Raw genomic sequence first — 14848 nt, 5'->3', positions numbered from 1 at the left:
AATGCTAAGGAAGTTATCTATGAACTTAAAAAAAGGTCAGGCGATTCAAAAGGATAATTGAATGGCAGATGAAATTCACTGCTATAACATGAGATGCTACATTTTGTAAGAAAGAATAAAAAGACCTATATATGCCGAAAAGTTTCATTTTGTGTAACTCATTGAGATTAGGGAATAATTGAATAAAGCAGTTGGAGTCCCATAGTTCATAAATGGAGGCAAAGAGTATACATGATGAGAAGTTTAACTGCAATAATGCAATACTGTAGTGTAGCTTCAGACTGCCCATTGTCTCTAGCTCCACAGTTAAGCTGAAAACTTTGCAGAAGAAGCAATAAGTTTACTGACATGATTTTAAGGCTGAGGAATTAGTTGTCTGAATAGACAGGAGAAGCTGGAACAGAGAAAGCAGAGATTTGCAGCTTGGCAGATAAAATCAGGAAGTTTATTTTCTATAACAAAATGGAATTCCCAGTGGGTGAAAAGTTGATAGAAAGAGGGCACATTTCAAGTAACTGGCAAAGAAATCAGTGGCCCATATCAGAAAAAGACATGCCCAGTCTACATGAGTAGAAAGCAATAAAAAGATGTAAATACTTCATAGAAAAACAATGTAAGGAAATAGAGAAACTGAACAATGCACTAACTGGATTGCTCTAGAAAGTGTCAATGCAAAGTCAATGAACAAAGATGTTTTATTGTTATGTAATTTTCTATGACATAAACATAGTATTCACTCAGCTGCCACAGTTTGTCAACATGTAAACAGAATACAAAATCAAACCATGCCAATATAGTATGTAAAAAATATATATTATGAGCTGTTAGTAACTTGTATTCTTCTATCATTAACAGTACTGGCATGAAGAGCCTAGAAAATATCTGTCTCCAGGTCACTGATCTACTTCCAGGGTTGAAGAAGTTACAGGGTATACTTCCAGAACATGGCTGCCTCCTCATTTCTCCAGCTAACTTTTGGAAAAACAGTCGTGATCATTTTGATTCAGATCCAGATATTATTGGCACCATCCACCAATACGAGCCTAAGACTCTGCAAACATCTGCTTCACTCAAAGGTAGCTTGGATCCTTGAGAATGTAATCTAATGTTCTTTGGCTTCAAACTACACATTACCTGACCTATTCTTGTGTCTGCTATCCTGCAGTTGTACTGTCTGCCACCTTCTCTTCAAATTCTGCATTTCTACCTCCTCTAGTTAACCTTACCATCAAAAACACAGCCATGAGCACTTTGATGCCTTTATTTACCACCTTTAATATTTTTTTCTGCTTAATGGTCACTCTTTCCTTTTTTAACCCATTAAAGCATTTTGATTTGAATTGAATCGACCTTATTGCTTAGATCCTTCACGCACATGAGTAAAAATCTTTACATTACGTCTCCATGTAAATGTGCAGTGTGCAATTTATAGTATTGTAGCATCATTGTAGCAATCATGCAAAATATTATGGTAAATTGCTGATTAATTTTTGATTGTATTGATTGAAAGTAAATGTAGGTAAGATATCCAGGAAAACTGACTGCGTTTTTAAAAAATATATATTTAATGTTTATTGGTGCTGTTAACTAATGAGCCTGCATTAAGGCAAACTCTGGGGAACAGTGATCACAATAAGGTAGAATTTGATAGATGCTTTTTAAGAGAGATACAGATCCATCAGAAACTAGCATCTTGGCCAATATAATTTGTAAATTTACATTAGAAAATCTAAATCTGCAGATTGTGGTATTCTCAAATTAAAAACAGTATTTAAAGTTAAAGTTCATTTATTGTTGGCGTACACGTTGCTAAGATATGGTTTTATTGATCATCTGTGCTCGCCCCACAGTGACGGGAGTAAAATGGCCCACCAGCTGCGGCGGTGGCCGGACCCACTCCTGTCTGTCCGTCCCTCCCCCCCCCCCCCCCCCCACCAAAGTTCATCTATTATTGTCTCTGGGAAATTGTATAATACTATGGTAGCCTTGGCTAACCTGTACGCTCCCAATTCGGGTGATGTAGAGTTTTTTGATCGTTCTTTCTCTTTATTGCCTGACCTGAGTTTATATTCTCTTATATTGGGCGGTGATTTTAACTGTTGGTTAGATCCAGTTTTGGATCGATCGTCTTCTGTTCCTAGACTACCAAGTAAATCTGTTTTATCAATTCAGTCCTTCCTTTCTAATTATGGTATCTCTGAGGTATGGCGTTTTTTCCATCCAAGTGAGATAGATTTTTTTTTTACGTCCATCATACTTTTACTAGAATTGATTATTTTTAAATTGATAACCTGCTGATTCCATCTGTTCGCTGTTGTGATTATCAGAGTATGTTGATTTCAGATCATGTCCCAGTTGCCCTGTCTATAATTCTTCCTGGTCTTCCCCCTATGAATAAACACTGGTGTTTTAATCCGACCCTGTTGTCGGATAATAATTTTGTAAAATTTATGAAGGACCAGATAGCTTTTTTCTTAAATACTAACATGTCATCTGAAATCTCAACTCAGGTTGTCTGGGATGCCATGGAAGCTTATCTGAGGGGTCAAATAATTTCATATACTGCGAATTTGAAAAGAATGACCTATACAGAGTGATTAGATTTGGTTCGTCAAATTAAAGCAACAGACCAATTATATGCCCAGACCAAATATCCGGAATTGTACAAGAAGCGAGTGGAACTTCAAACTAAGTTTGACCTTATTTCCACTCACTCAATTGAACGCCAACTTATCGAAAGCAAGAGCCAGTTTTATATTCACAGTGATCAATCCAGTAAATTTTTAGTCAACCAACTAAGACGTTCTAAAGCTAAACAACAAATTACAAAAATTTGAATGGGAAATGGGAATATTACCTTGAATCATTCTGAAATTAATGATACATTTAAGAATTATTATTCTGGACTCTATACCTCTGAATCTTTAAATGATAGCATTTCTGTCGAGCATTTCTTATATAGTTTAAATATTCCTCTGCTTTCTCCTGATATTAAAGTAAAACTTAATGAGCCATTATCACTAGAGTAAATATCCTTAGCCATTTCTGCACTGCAGTCTGGTAAATCTCCTGGACTTGATGGGTTTTCTGCAGAATTTTATAAATCATTTTCCTCACTCCTCTTGCCTCAATTATTCTTAGTTTTATCCGATTCGTTTAAACATGGTAAATTACCAGCATCATTTAATGAGGCAAATACTTTATACTTTATTGTCGCCAAACAATTGATACTAAAACGTACAATCATCACAGCGATATTTGATTCTGCACTTCCCGCTCCCTGAATTACAAATTGATAGTAAATATTAAAAATTTAAATTATGAATCATAAATAGAAAATAGAGAAATGGAAAGTAAGGTAGTGCAAAAAAGACCGATAGGCAGGTCTGGATACTTGCAGGGTACAGCCCAGATCCGGGTCAGGATCCGTTCAGCAGTCTTATCACAGTTGGAAAGAAGCTGTTCCCAAATCTGGTCGTACGAGTCTTCAAGCTCCTGAGCCTTCTCCCGGAGAAAAGAGGGACGAAAAGTATGTTGGCTGGGTGGGTCGTGTCCTTGACTATCTTGGCAGCACTGCCCCGACAGCGTGTGGTGTAAAGTGAGTTCAAGGACGGAAGATTGGTTTGTGTGATGTGCTGCGCCGTGTTCACGATCTTCTGCGGCTTCTTCCGGTCTTGGACAGAACAACTTCCATACCAGGTTGTGATGCACCCTAGAAGAATGCTTTCTACGGTGCATCTATAAAAATTAGCAAGGGTTTTAGGGGACAGGCCAAATTTTTTTAGTTTTCTCAGGATGTAAAGGCGCTGGTGGGCCATCTTGGCAGTGGACTCTGCTTGGCTGGACCAAGTCAGGTCATTTGTGATATTGACCCCGAGGAACTTAAAGCTTTTGACCTGCTCCACTTGCGCATCAGCGATGTAAATTGGGTGGTGCAGTCCGCTACTCCTTCTGAAGTCAAAAACCAATTCCTTCGTCTTGCTGACGTTGAGGGATAGGTTACTGTCTTCGCACCATGTCACCAGGTTCTTAATTTCCTCTCTGTAATCAAACTCATCATTACGGCCTACAATTGTTGTGTCATCAGCAAACTTATAAATTGAGTTTGATGGAAACTTGGCTACACAATCATGGGTGTACAGCGAGTACAGCAGGGGGCTGAGTACACAGCCTTGTGGGGCACTGGTGCTCAGAGTGATTGTAGAGGAGAGCTTGTCCCCTATTTTTACAGCCTGGGTCCTGTCTGTGAGGAAGTTGGAGATCCAGCTGCAGATCTGAGTGCTAAGGCCCAGGTTCTGGAACTTAGGAATCAGTTTATTTGGAACGATGGTAGTAAAGGCACAGCTGTAGTCAATGAAAAGGAGAATGAAATATCACTCCTTTAGCGAAAAAAGGTGAAGACCCAACAGTGTTCTTCGTATAGGCGGATTTCTTTGTTAAATGTTGATGTTAAAATTTTGGCTGAAGTTTTGGCTCGTTGATTGGAGAACATTATACCTCAATTATCTCTGAAGATCAAACTGGTTTTATTAAAAATTGCCTCCCTTTTTTTAATATACAGTGTCTATTTAATATCTTATATTCACCTTCAACTGGGATTCCTGAATGTATAATCTCTCTTAATGCGGAGAAAGCATTTGATCATGTGGAGTGGAACTATCTTTTTGTGGTTTTAGAAAGATTTGATTTTGGAAAAAATTTTGTTACATGGATTAAATTGCTATATTCATACCCCATTGCTTCTGTTTTGACCAACTCTCAGCAATCCCAACCCTTTAATCTTAAATGTGGCACCCGACAAGGGTGCGCTTTAAGTCCCTTACTTTTTGATCTGGCCATAGAGCCACTGGCGATTGCATTTCGTAGCTGTGCTGGATTGACAGGGATTCAGAGGGGGGTGGGTGTGGAGCATAAAGTTTCTCTTTATGCTAATGATCTTTTACTTTTTATATCAAATCCGACTACCTCCTTACCCCCAATGTTTTCACTTCTTAATAAATTTAGCCAACCTTCCAGATACAAACTTAATTTACATAAGAGTGAACTTTTCCCAATTAACAGAGAAGCACAAATATTAGAATTTCATAACCTCCCTTTTACTTACCTCGGTATTACAATAACAAGGAATTTTAAGCGTCTTTTTCGAGAAAATGTTTACTAATCTTTTAAATCATACAAAACAGAGTTTGGCACATTGGTCACCCCTGTCCATGTCTCTGGTAGGTCAAACTCATGTTGTTAAAAGGTATATCCTCCCTAAATTTTTATACTTATTTCAATCTATACGAATTTTTATTCCTAAAGCTTTTTTTGATTCGTTAGATTCTATTACTTCATCCTATTTATGGAAGGGCAAACACTCCAGACTTAATAAAGTTCACCTTCAAAAACCTAAAAAGGAAGGTGGCGTGGCCTTGCCTAATTTTCACTTGTATTACTGGGCAGCCAATATACGTCGTTGTATTTTTTGGTCTTTCTTTTATAATTAGTCTGACTACCCGAAACGGGTGGCAATGGAGTTCAACTCTAATAAGGGTTTCTCCATTTCTGCATTTCTTGGATCTGCACTTCCTTGTCATTTGCCTAAACTAATTGTTAATCTTCTCTTTAGACATACTTTGAGAATATGGGCTCAGTTCAGAAAATATTATGGTCTTCATGGTTTCTCTCTCTCTAGTCCTATTTTACATAACCATCTTTTCTGACCTTCTATGCAAGACTTAACATTTCATGTCTGGCACAGAATGGGCATTAGGTGCTTTGAAGATCTTTCCATAGATAATCGCTTTGCAACTTTTGAACAACTGTCTGCAAAGTTTAACCTACCTAATACTCATTTTTTTAGTTATCTTCAAATTAGACATTTTGTCAACCCTTCAATACCAAACTTTCCTGAGGTGCCCGAAAAAAATGTTCTGGACTTGTTTCTTTCTATAAATCCATTGGGTAAAGGTTTAATATCTACTATTCGCGATAAATTAGCGACCTTGAGGCGTGCCCCCTTTGATTAAACTAGAACTGCTTGGGAGCATTATTTAAGTATTTCTCTGTCCGACGAGGTTTGGGATTCAATTCTTAATTCAGTTAACTCAACCTCTTTATGCGCTCACCACTGTCTTTTGCAGTTCAAGGTTGTACATAGGGCTCATATGTCTAAAACTAAATTATCGTGGTTCTATCCTGATATTAGTCCCTTTTGTGACAAGTGTTATGGGGGCGAGGTTTCTCTCTTCCGTATGTATTGGGCTTGTCCTAGTTTGGAGAAATTTTGGAGAGAAGTCTTTTCAACTTTATCCCATATTCTTAATTGCCACTTAGAAGCTAAAATTGCTCTTTTTGGCACCTCAGGTGAAGTTGACATGCATTTGAGTCCGACTAAATGTTGAACATTATCTTTTACCTCTCTTTTGGCTAGGCGTTTAGTTCTTCTTAGGTGGAGAGATGTTGCCCCACCCATTCATGCTCAATGGCTTAGAGACATTATGTCCTGTTTAGACCTTGAAAAGATTCATTATTCACTTATTAATTCGGACATTAAGTTCCATAAGGTGTGGGGACCTTGAATATTTTCATAATTCCTCTTTAGATTAAAGGTTTATCCCTTTTTGTATTTTATTCCCTTACTTTCAGCTTTTTTTTCTGGTTTTACGGTTTTATTACAGTTTATAGGTAGTAGGCAATATACTTTTTTTTATATTTACAGCTCTGTGGTGACAAAAGCTCTGTTTAACTTTTCTTTACACTGAAATGGTTGGCTTGGAGTTGTGTAGTGTGAGGGTGGGGAGGATACTAACTTTATATGATTTTAAATTTTGGGTGCTTTTTCTTTATTGTTATGAATTGTATATTAGTCGTGTTTGGTTTGCACTGTATAAATCTATTTTTTGCTGGTGGGTTTTTTTTCTGTTGTATTGTAGAAACTCATAAATAAATTAATAAAAAAGTTCAGCAGGTCAAGTAGCACCTGAGAGAAAAAATATACAAACGTTTGTATTTACCATTTCAGGTTGATATTTTTTCATTGCTTTGTGCATAAATAATGACAAACATCTATATCCTTTTTCAATATTAACAGCAAATATATTTTCCACTAAGAAAGCAAAACTCCAAAAGAAAAATGATCCACTCATAGCTATCTAAGGCTAGGAATAATATGAGATCAAAACAAGCTTATTAGGTTACTGAAAGGAGCAATAAGCACAAAAATTAGGAAAGCTTTAGGAAGGATGACCAAATCTAACAGAAAGGATAACATAACTTTTATGAGTAAATTAGCAAGAAAAGTGTAAAGAATTTATCAGAATTTCACAATTGTATCAAGGGGGTAGGGAAAATGTAACAAAAGTAATTGCAAATCCTCTGGAGACTTACGGGGAGATTATAATGAGGAAAGGCCAAAACAATATGTAAATGCTTGTAGTTAGCTTCACCAAGCAAAAGTTAGTCCATCACCAATGGAAAGTTAAATTGGGGTTTAAAAAATATTGTTTGCTTAGACTAACGTGAAAAGCTGCAAAATTGGGCTACTGGGAAATTGTTTAGCTTAAGGTCATTCATAATGAATAGATTGTACTTAGGATAAAAGCAGAAATAATACTCATAATTAATTTATGTGCAGATTTGCTGTTTGGTATACCTGGGAAGCACAGTGGCGTTAACTTGCACAATCGCAAACAGGTGGTCTCCTATGCCATCACTGTCATCCTGCAGGAGTACCACTCGAGGTAAAGTCATTGTTAAGTGTTTTGTGGAACTTCTGTTTGACTTTTCCATCCTGAGAAAATTTAATTCAGAATTATTGAATATGCAAGTGAGATAAATTGGTTGTATGCCCTTGAACTTAAACAAAATTTTGTACACTATTCTTTATTCCTTCCATCGTTAGGCATTAATATAGAAGTAGTAAAATGGATTCAGCAGTGGCTAGATGGGAGACACCAGAGAGTAGTGGTGGGTAACTGTGTGTCAGATTGGAGGACAATGTGTAGCGGTGTGCCTCAGGGATCTGTACTGGGTCCAGTGTTGTTTGTCATATATATTAATGATCTGGATGATGGGGTGGTAAATTGGATTAGTAAATATGCAGATGATACTAAGATAGGTGGCGTTGTGGACAATGAGGTAGGTTTTCAAAGCTTGTAGAGAGATTTAGGACAGTTAGGAGAATGGGCTGAAAGATGGCAGATGGAGTTTAATGCTGATAAATGTGAGTGCTACATTTTGGTAGGACTAATCAAAATAGGACATACGTGGTAAATGGTAGGGCATTGAAGAATGCTGTAGAACAGAGGGATCTAGGAATAATGGTGCATAGTTCCCTGAAGGTGGAATCTCATGTGGATAGGGTGGTGAAGAAAACTGTTGGTATGCTGGCCTTTATTAATTAGAACATTGAGTATAGGAGTTGGGATGTAATGTTGAAATTGTATAGGGCATTGGTAAGGCCAAATTTGGATTATTGTGTATAGTTCTGGTCACCGAATTATAGGAAAGATATCAATAAAATTGAGAGAGTACAGAGGTTTACTAAACTGTTACCTGGGTTTCATCTCCTAAGTTACAAAGAAAGGTTGAACAAGTTAGTTCTTTATTCTTTTGAGCGTAGAAGGTTGAGGGGGGACTTGATAGAGGTGTTTAAAATTATGAAGGGGATTGATAGAGTTGACGTGGATAGGCTTTTTCCATTGAGAATGGGGAAGATTCAAACAAGAGGACATGAGAGTTAAAGGACAAAAGTTTAGGAGTAACATGAGGGGGAACTTCTTTACTCAGAGACTGGTAGCTGTGTGGAACGAGCTTCCAGCAGAAGTGGTTGAGGCAGGTTCGATGTTGTTGTTTAAAGTTAAATTGGATAGAAAGGAATGGAGGGTTATGGGCTGAGTGCAGGTCGGTGGGGCTAGGTGAGAGTAAGAGTTTGACACAGACTAGAAGGGCTGAGATGGCCTGTTTCCGTGCTATAATTGTTATATGGTTATATGTTGTATTGCATGAAGTTTGCTTAAAATGAAAGGTATGGGAACTTTAGAAATTGTATCTCTGGTAAATAGAGGAGAATACTGAGGGAGAGAGAACATAGTAACAGTTAACATATGGATTAAGAAGTGAAATTAGCTTAGTAATTTAGTGAGAATGGAAAGAAAGTGGGTGAAATGAATCTCGGGGATAAGTTCCACTTTCGTGGGCAGGAGTGGCAATAGAAGAAAAGCTGGCAACACAAAACATTATCATCAACCACATGCATGTTATCCAGCAGAACGTGGTATCTAAGAACTAGCTTACATTTTCTGTTGCCATGGTAGCGTAGTGGTTAGTGCAACACCATTATAGCTTAGGGCATCGAAGTTTGGAGTTCAATCCAGGTGTCCTCTGTAAGAAATCTGTGCATCCTCCCCATAGAGCGCTTGGGTTTTTTCCAGGTGCTCCAGTTTCCTCCCATAGTCCAAAGGCATACTGGTTAGTAGGTGAATTGGTCATTGTAAATTGACCTATAATTACCTTAGGTTGGTGGCGCTGCTTGAAGGACCGGAAGGATGCATTCTGTGCTGTATTTCTAAATAAAATTTTTAAAAAAGGAGTTAACAAAAAGAATTTCAGAGATCAAAGTATATATACCATATGCAACCTTGAGATTCAGTGTTTTGTAGGCAGCCACAAAACAAAGAAACACAATAAAATCCTCAAAAAAAGTCCCACACAACAAAGACTGTAAAACATCCAAGGTACCAAAAAAAAGAAATTAAAGAAGTAAACAAATTATACATAGAACTGCAGAGTCCCTAAAAGTGAGACCACAGTCACAGAACCAGTTCAGTGCTGCAGCTGGTCCAGTAGCCCGATGGCCGCAGGCCACAGCTGCAGAGTTAATTGGTGCACATTGCAAAATGTTAAGTGTTCTTTAGGAAATCCAACTTGTGTTATTTTGACCTTTTTCAGATTTCTAAAGAGCCTCCGCTTGAGGTTAAGGCAGCTTCATCCTGGTACTAACAGCACATTGAGGGAAGATCAGATAGTCCACGTCCATTTTAAGGAGGAAATTGGCATTGCTGAGTTAATTCCTCTGGTCACAACGTACATCATTCTTTTTGCATACATTTATTTCTCTACCAGTAAGTTGCAATTTGAAATCTTATTGGGGGAATTTAGTAAGTTCATCATTTTGAAATAAAACCAGAAACTTCTGTAAATATGTAGCATAATGACATCTGTGGTGTGAGAATTTGATTAAACTGGAATTTTAAAACTTTGTCTCCATAAAGGTTGCCTGACCTGCTTAAGTATTTCCAGAATTTTCTCTTCTTTTTCTCTTCTTTTTTTTTTGGAGCTTATTTCTGCACTTTATTTCTGGGTGGTCTATAACTGGTCTTAATAAAACCCCCTGTCAGTCAATTTAATGATGGTCACAATTCCCGCCCCTGTAACTGGGGATTGGGTCTGTGATGTTTATTGCAGTGGTGGCGGTTATTTTACCAAGCCTTAGTGCTTGCAGTGTACAGACGTAACCATTTTAGGTGCATTGAAACCATTTTGGATAATTGAAAAATAATGTTGGGTAAGTAAGCAAATTTCTCATGTCCAGGTTAAAGTAGCTTGAAATTTGTTTTGGACCTATGGCTCCCTGCAGTATGTGAGAGAGTTCCTAATTTTATCCTTCTGTCCAGTTCCCCTAGTGAGTAGGTTAGACTGGTTGAGGGGAATAATGTCAAGTGCAGAGAATTTCAGCTGGGAACCTGCTATTCTATGACTAAGTGCACTGAGCTTCTTGTGTACCTAATTTTTTTACTGCTACCTAATCTTAAAAACTATCAAAATTCAGATTTGTCTCATCAAACTTATTCAGTCCAGAAAGTAATGAAAATAATCAGTCAGTCAGTCTGCAATTGTGGGAAGAGAAAGTCAAATATTTTTGGTTGGAGACCCGTTGTCACAACATTCTGGAAGCGAGTCTCTGATGTAAAATGTTGACATTGTTCCTTTTTCCATAATTGTGGTAGGATCTGAATATTTTCAGCATCTCCTATTTCTGTTTTAGATTAGACAGAATGAATATTTTTTTTAAAATAAGCTAGAAATTTCGATTTTTCTTTTTTAAATCAGGTATGCCCTTATGACATCATCTCATGCAATGTTTCCTCACGGCTCCACTATAAAAAAGCAAATTTTTTTTTATTATGTCTCTATGTTTTAGTCTCTCTTCAAAAGATACCGGTTCAGTTTTTTTTCAAATTTACCAATGTATTTAAATCAGTTTTTCTGATCTTACTCATCATTTGTGAGCTCTGTGCTTTTCATTTAGTTCTCAGTTCTTGGTTAGAAATTGCATTAAGTAGCATTCTTTTGTAAAAATAACCATCGTGTAGCTTTGGTGAATTTTCTTTCAAAAAAATTAAGCTTAGATCAATTCTTTTTCTTTTTTATTCATGGTTTTTGAGTCATATCATGTAATTTTGCAGGGAAAATTGACATGGTGAAATCAAAATGGGGTCTTGCACTTGCAGCAGTGGCAACTGTTCTTAGTTCCCTTCTTATGTCTGTTGGTCTGTGTACACTATTTGGCCTTACACCTACCTTGAATGGAGGGTAAGTGACAATTAAACTTTTCTCATTAATACCTTTAGTTCTGTTTATATTGTTTCATCATTACATGAATGCTACCAGCTTCAAATGTAAGGAGCAATAACAAAGGAGGTAGCAGTTTTAAATTATGTAGTATCTCTGACAGCTGCCAGAATTAAAACAGAATTTGACACTGAGCCTCAGGTGTATGTTAGGGCAGATGATCAGAAGCTTGGCCAAGAAGGGTTGGTTTTACTAACATGGCAACTTGGAAGGGAAGTTGTCATTGGTTGAATATCATGATACTAAAGGAAGCAAAGCAAATCTACAGTTATGGAGGAATATCTGTCCTGTTCATAAAAGATTTTCTACAAGTTTAATCAATTCAGGATATAGAAACATAGAAAACCTACAGTATAATACAGGCCCTTCGGCCCACAATGCTGTGCCGAACATGTACTTACTTTAGAAATTATCTAGGGTTACCCATAGCCCTCTATTTTTCTAAGGTCCATGTACCTATCCAGGAGACTCTTAAAAGACCCTGTTGTATCTGCCTCCACCACAGTCGCCGGCAGCCCATTCCATGCACTCACCACTCTCTGCGTAAAAAAAAAAACTTACCTCTGACATCCCTCTGTACCTACTTCCAAGCACCTTAAAACTGTGCTCTTTCATGTTAGTCATTTCAGCCCTGGCAAAAAGCCTCTGACTATCCATACGATCAATGCCTCAGATATTGTGATTGTAAGGAATTTTGCAGATTATAGATATCTAAGACCGTTAATGATTTTTTAATCAAATTGTCTTTGCTTTTCAAAGAGAGATCTTTCCTTACCTTGTTGTGGTCATTGGTTTGGAGAATGTCCTTGTTCTCACCAAGTCAGTTGTCTCCACCCCTGTGGATCTTGAAGTCAAACTACGAATAGCACAAGGTAAAAATATATATATACGTTTAGTTTGCCTTTGTTATTTTACCTTGTTTTATCACTTTCGAGCTGACACAGCTGACCCCTTCATTTGGACACGGTGTATTTCAAAATAGTCATTTATTGCTGGTTGAATCCATAGAATCATATGAGCTTACAGCAAATAAGGAAGCCATTTGGCCTGCTTTTTCTATGCTGTTCAAAACTGGAAGTATTTAGATTATAAATACAAGAGGTTCTGCAGATGTTGGAAATCTTGGGCAACACACACAAAATGCTGAAGGAACTCAAAAGTTCGGCAGCATCTATGGAGAGGAATGAACAATCAATTTTTTGGGCTGAGACGCTTATTCTGGTCTGGAAGGGAGGAAGATAGAAGATCCTTTGGTCCTTTCCTTTACAGTCCTGATGAAAGGTCTCGGCCCAAAATATTGACTGTTTAAACCATCCATAGATGCTGCCTGAATTGAGAGTTCTTCCAACACTTTGTGTGTGTTGCTCAATTATTTTTTGAGCAGGCAGTGAAGAAAATTGTTGAAGGCAGAGTGGTAGATTTAGTTTACGTGAACTTTAGCAACAATGTTTAAAATTGTGGAGAGGTACTGGGATAGGAAAAATTTAGAGTAATACAGACCTTATATGGGTAAATGGGACTAGTACAGATAGGCACATTGATTGCATTGGCTGAGTTGGGCTCATTTCCGAGCTGTATGTTTCTAAGATAGTGCTAAGTTCTCTCTGTGTATCCTTCAATGAGCCCACATTAGTGTAGAGTCTCTTCAGTACTCGTCCAGGTACATTCTAAGTTAAGGCAGTTTCTGACAAAGTTCTAGAGTTCACTTCTCTTTGGGTGAAAGGAATTTTTACTTGTTACCAACAACTCTGCCAAACAAAATCATTCCTTTTTCATCTTATCTCATCCTCTTCATAATTTCGTGTACCTTAATTAAACCTCTGCTTTGTGTCCATTGATCCAAAGCAAATAAATTCAGCCTAAAGTTTGTCTTCCCATAAAACTATTAACATTTTGCCAATTTCTGCATCCTCTAAAATTTTGGCAAACTGACACTGTCCTCCAGCTGTGGTCAGACTAGAGTTTTATATAATTTAGCATGACTTCCCTGCTTGTATTCAGTAACTTGGTTGATAAAGTATCCTGTTTCTCTCCTTATCATTTCATCTATGTGCCCTGCTACCTTCAACATGTGGTGGGCCTGTACTCTTTGGAATTTAGAAGAATGAGGGGAATCTCAATGAAACCTAAAAGGCCTAGATAGAGTGGATGTGGTGAACACGTTTCATTTGGTGGGAGGAGTCTAGGATCAGAGGACACAGCCTCAGAATAGAAGGATGTCCATTTAGGACGGAGATGAGGAGGAATTTCTATAGCCAGTGGGTTGTGAATCTGTGGAATTCATTGCCACAGGCAGCTGTGGAGGCAAAGTGATTTGGAGTACTTAAGGTGGAGGTTGATAGGTCCTTGATTAGTCAGGGCATGAAAGATTAAGGGGGGAAGGCAGGAGAATGGTGTTGAAAGAGAGAGAGGATCAGCTATGATGAAATGGCAGAGCGGATATGATGGGCCAAATGGCCTAATTCTGCTCCTATGTCTTAGGTCTAATGTTTTAGTATATTATTTATCTGTTTTCATTGGCACCTGTCATGTAAATATTGCATTAAATTGCACCATCAATAAAATCTGCAAATGTTGAATTTTTATTTCTCTCATTGTTTCAATTTAATCTTATTTTTCCATCAGGTTGTTTTGTGTGATTAGGGTAATCATGGTAGAGATATAACTTGATTCAATAAAATAATTTATTAAATGGCTGGATATGGTGTTGAGCATATATTTAGTATAATATTCTACTCCTTTCCCTGACCACAGTTTACCACTACTCACGTATGCACAACATTATATATTTTATGACTTTTATGAAGTTATAATAAACTGATACCACCTTCCCCCCCCCCACCCCACAATAATTCAGTGAGTAGATGAAAATAGCCAGGCTGTATTTATAGCCCATCTCTAATAGTGCTGAAAAATTAATCATTACATCAAAAGGCATTAAGAGCTAACCACATTGTATGAAAAAAGTCACAAATACAGTCAAGTTAAGGCAATGATACAATTTTTCTTCTTCTGAAAGATATTAATAGACTTCACTCCAAATAAGAAAATCTGCAGATGCTGGAAATCCAAGCAACACACACAAAATGCTGGAGGAACTCAACAGGCCAGACAACATCTATGGAAAAAAGTACAGTCGCTGCTTCGGGCCGAGATCCTTTGGCAGGACTGGAGAGAAAAAGCTGAGGAGTAGATTTAAAATGTGGGGGAGGGGAGAGAGAAGCACAAAGTG

The 14848-nt window shown here is 37.5% G+C and overlaps 1 protein-coding gene across 3 annotated transcripts in view; it reads left to right on the top strand.

The window, feature by feature from the left end:
- Positions 1–14848, top strand: part of scap (SREBF chaperone) — a 122943-nt gene that overhangs the window by 61533 nt on the left and 46562 nt on the right. For all 3 annotated transcript variants that reach the window (XM_072259992.1, XM_072259972.1, XM_072259981.1), the window contains 5 exons: positions 856–1076; positions 7619–7724; positions 9934–10106; positions 11451–11577; positions 12376–12488. In XM_072259992.1, the coding sequence (XP_072116093.1) occupies positions 856–1076; positions 7619–7724; positions 9934–10106; positions 11451–11577; positions 12376–12488 (740 nt within the window). The remainder of the gene's footprint in view (positions 1–855; positions 1077–7618; positions 7725–9933; positions 10107–11450; positions 11578–12375; positions 12489–14848) is intronic.

This window comes from Mobula birostris, chromosome 1 (assembly GCF_030028105.1).
Source record: "Mobula birostris isolate sMobBir1 chromosome 1, sMobBir1.hap1, whole genome shotgun sequence".
Lineage (NCBI taxonomy): Eukaryota > Metazoa > Chordata > Chondrichthyes > Myliobatiformes > Myliobatidae > Mobula > Mobula birostris.
Note: the sequence above shows the minus strand (reverse complement) of the source record. Positions and strands in the feature narration are given on the sequence as shown.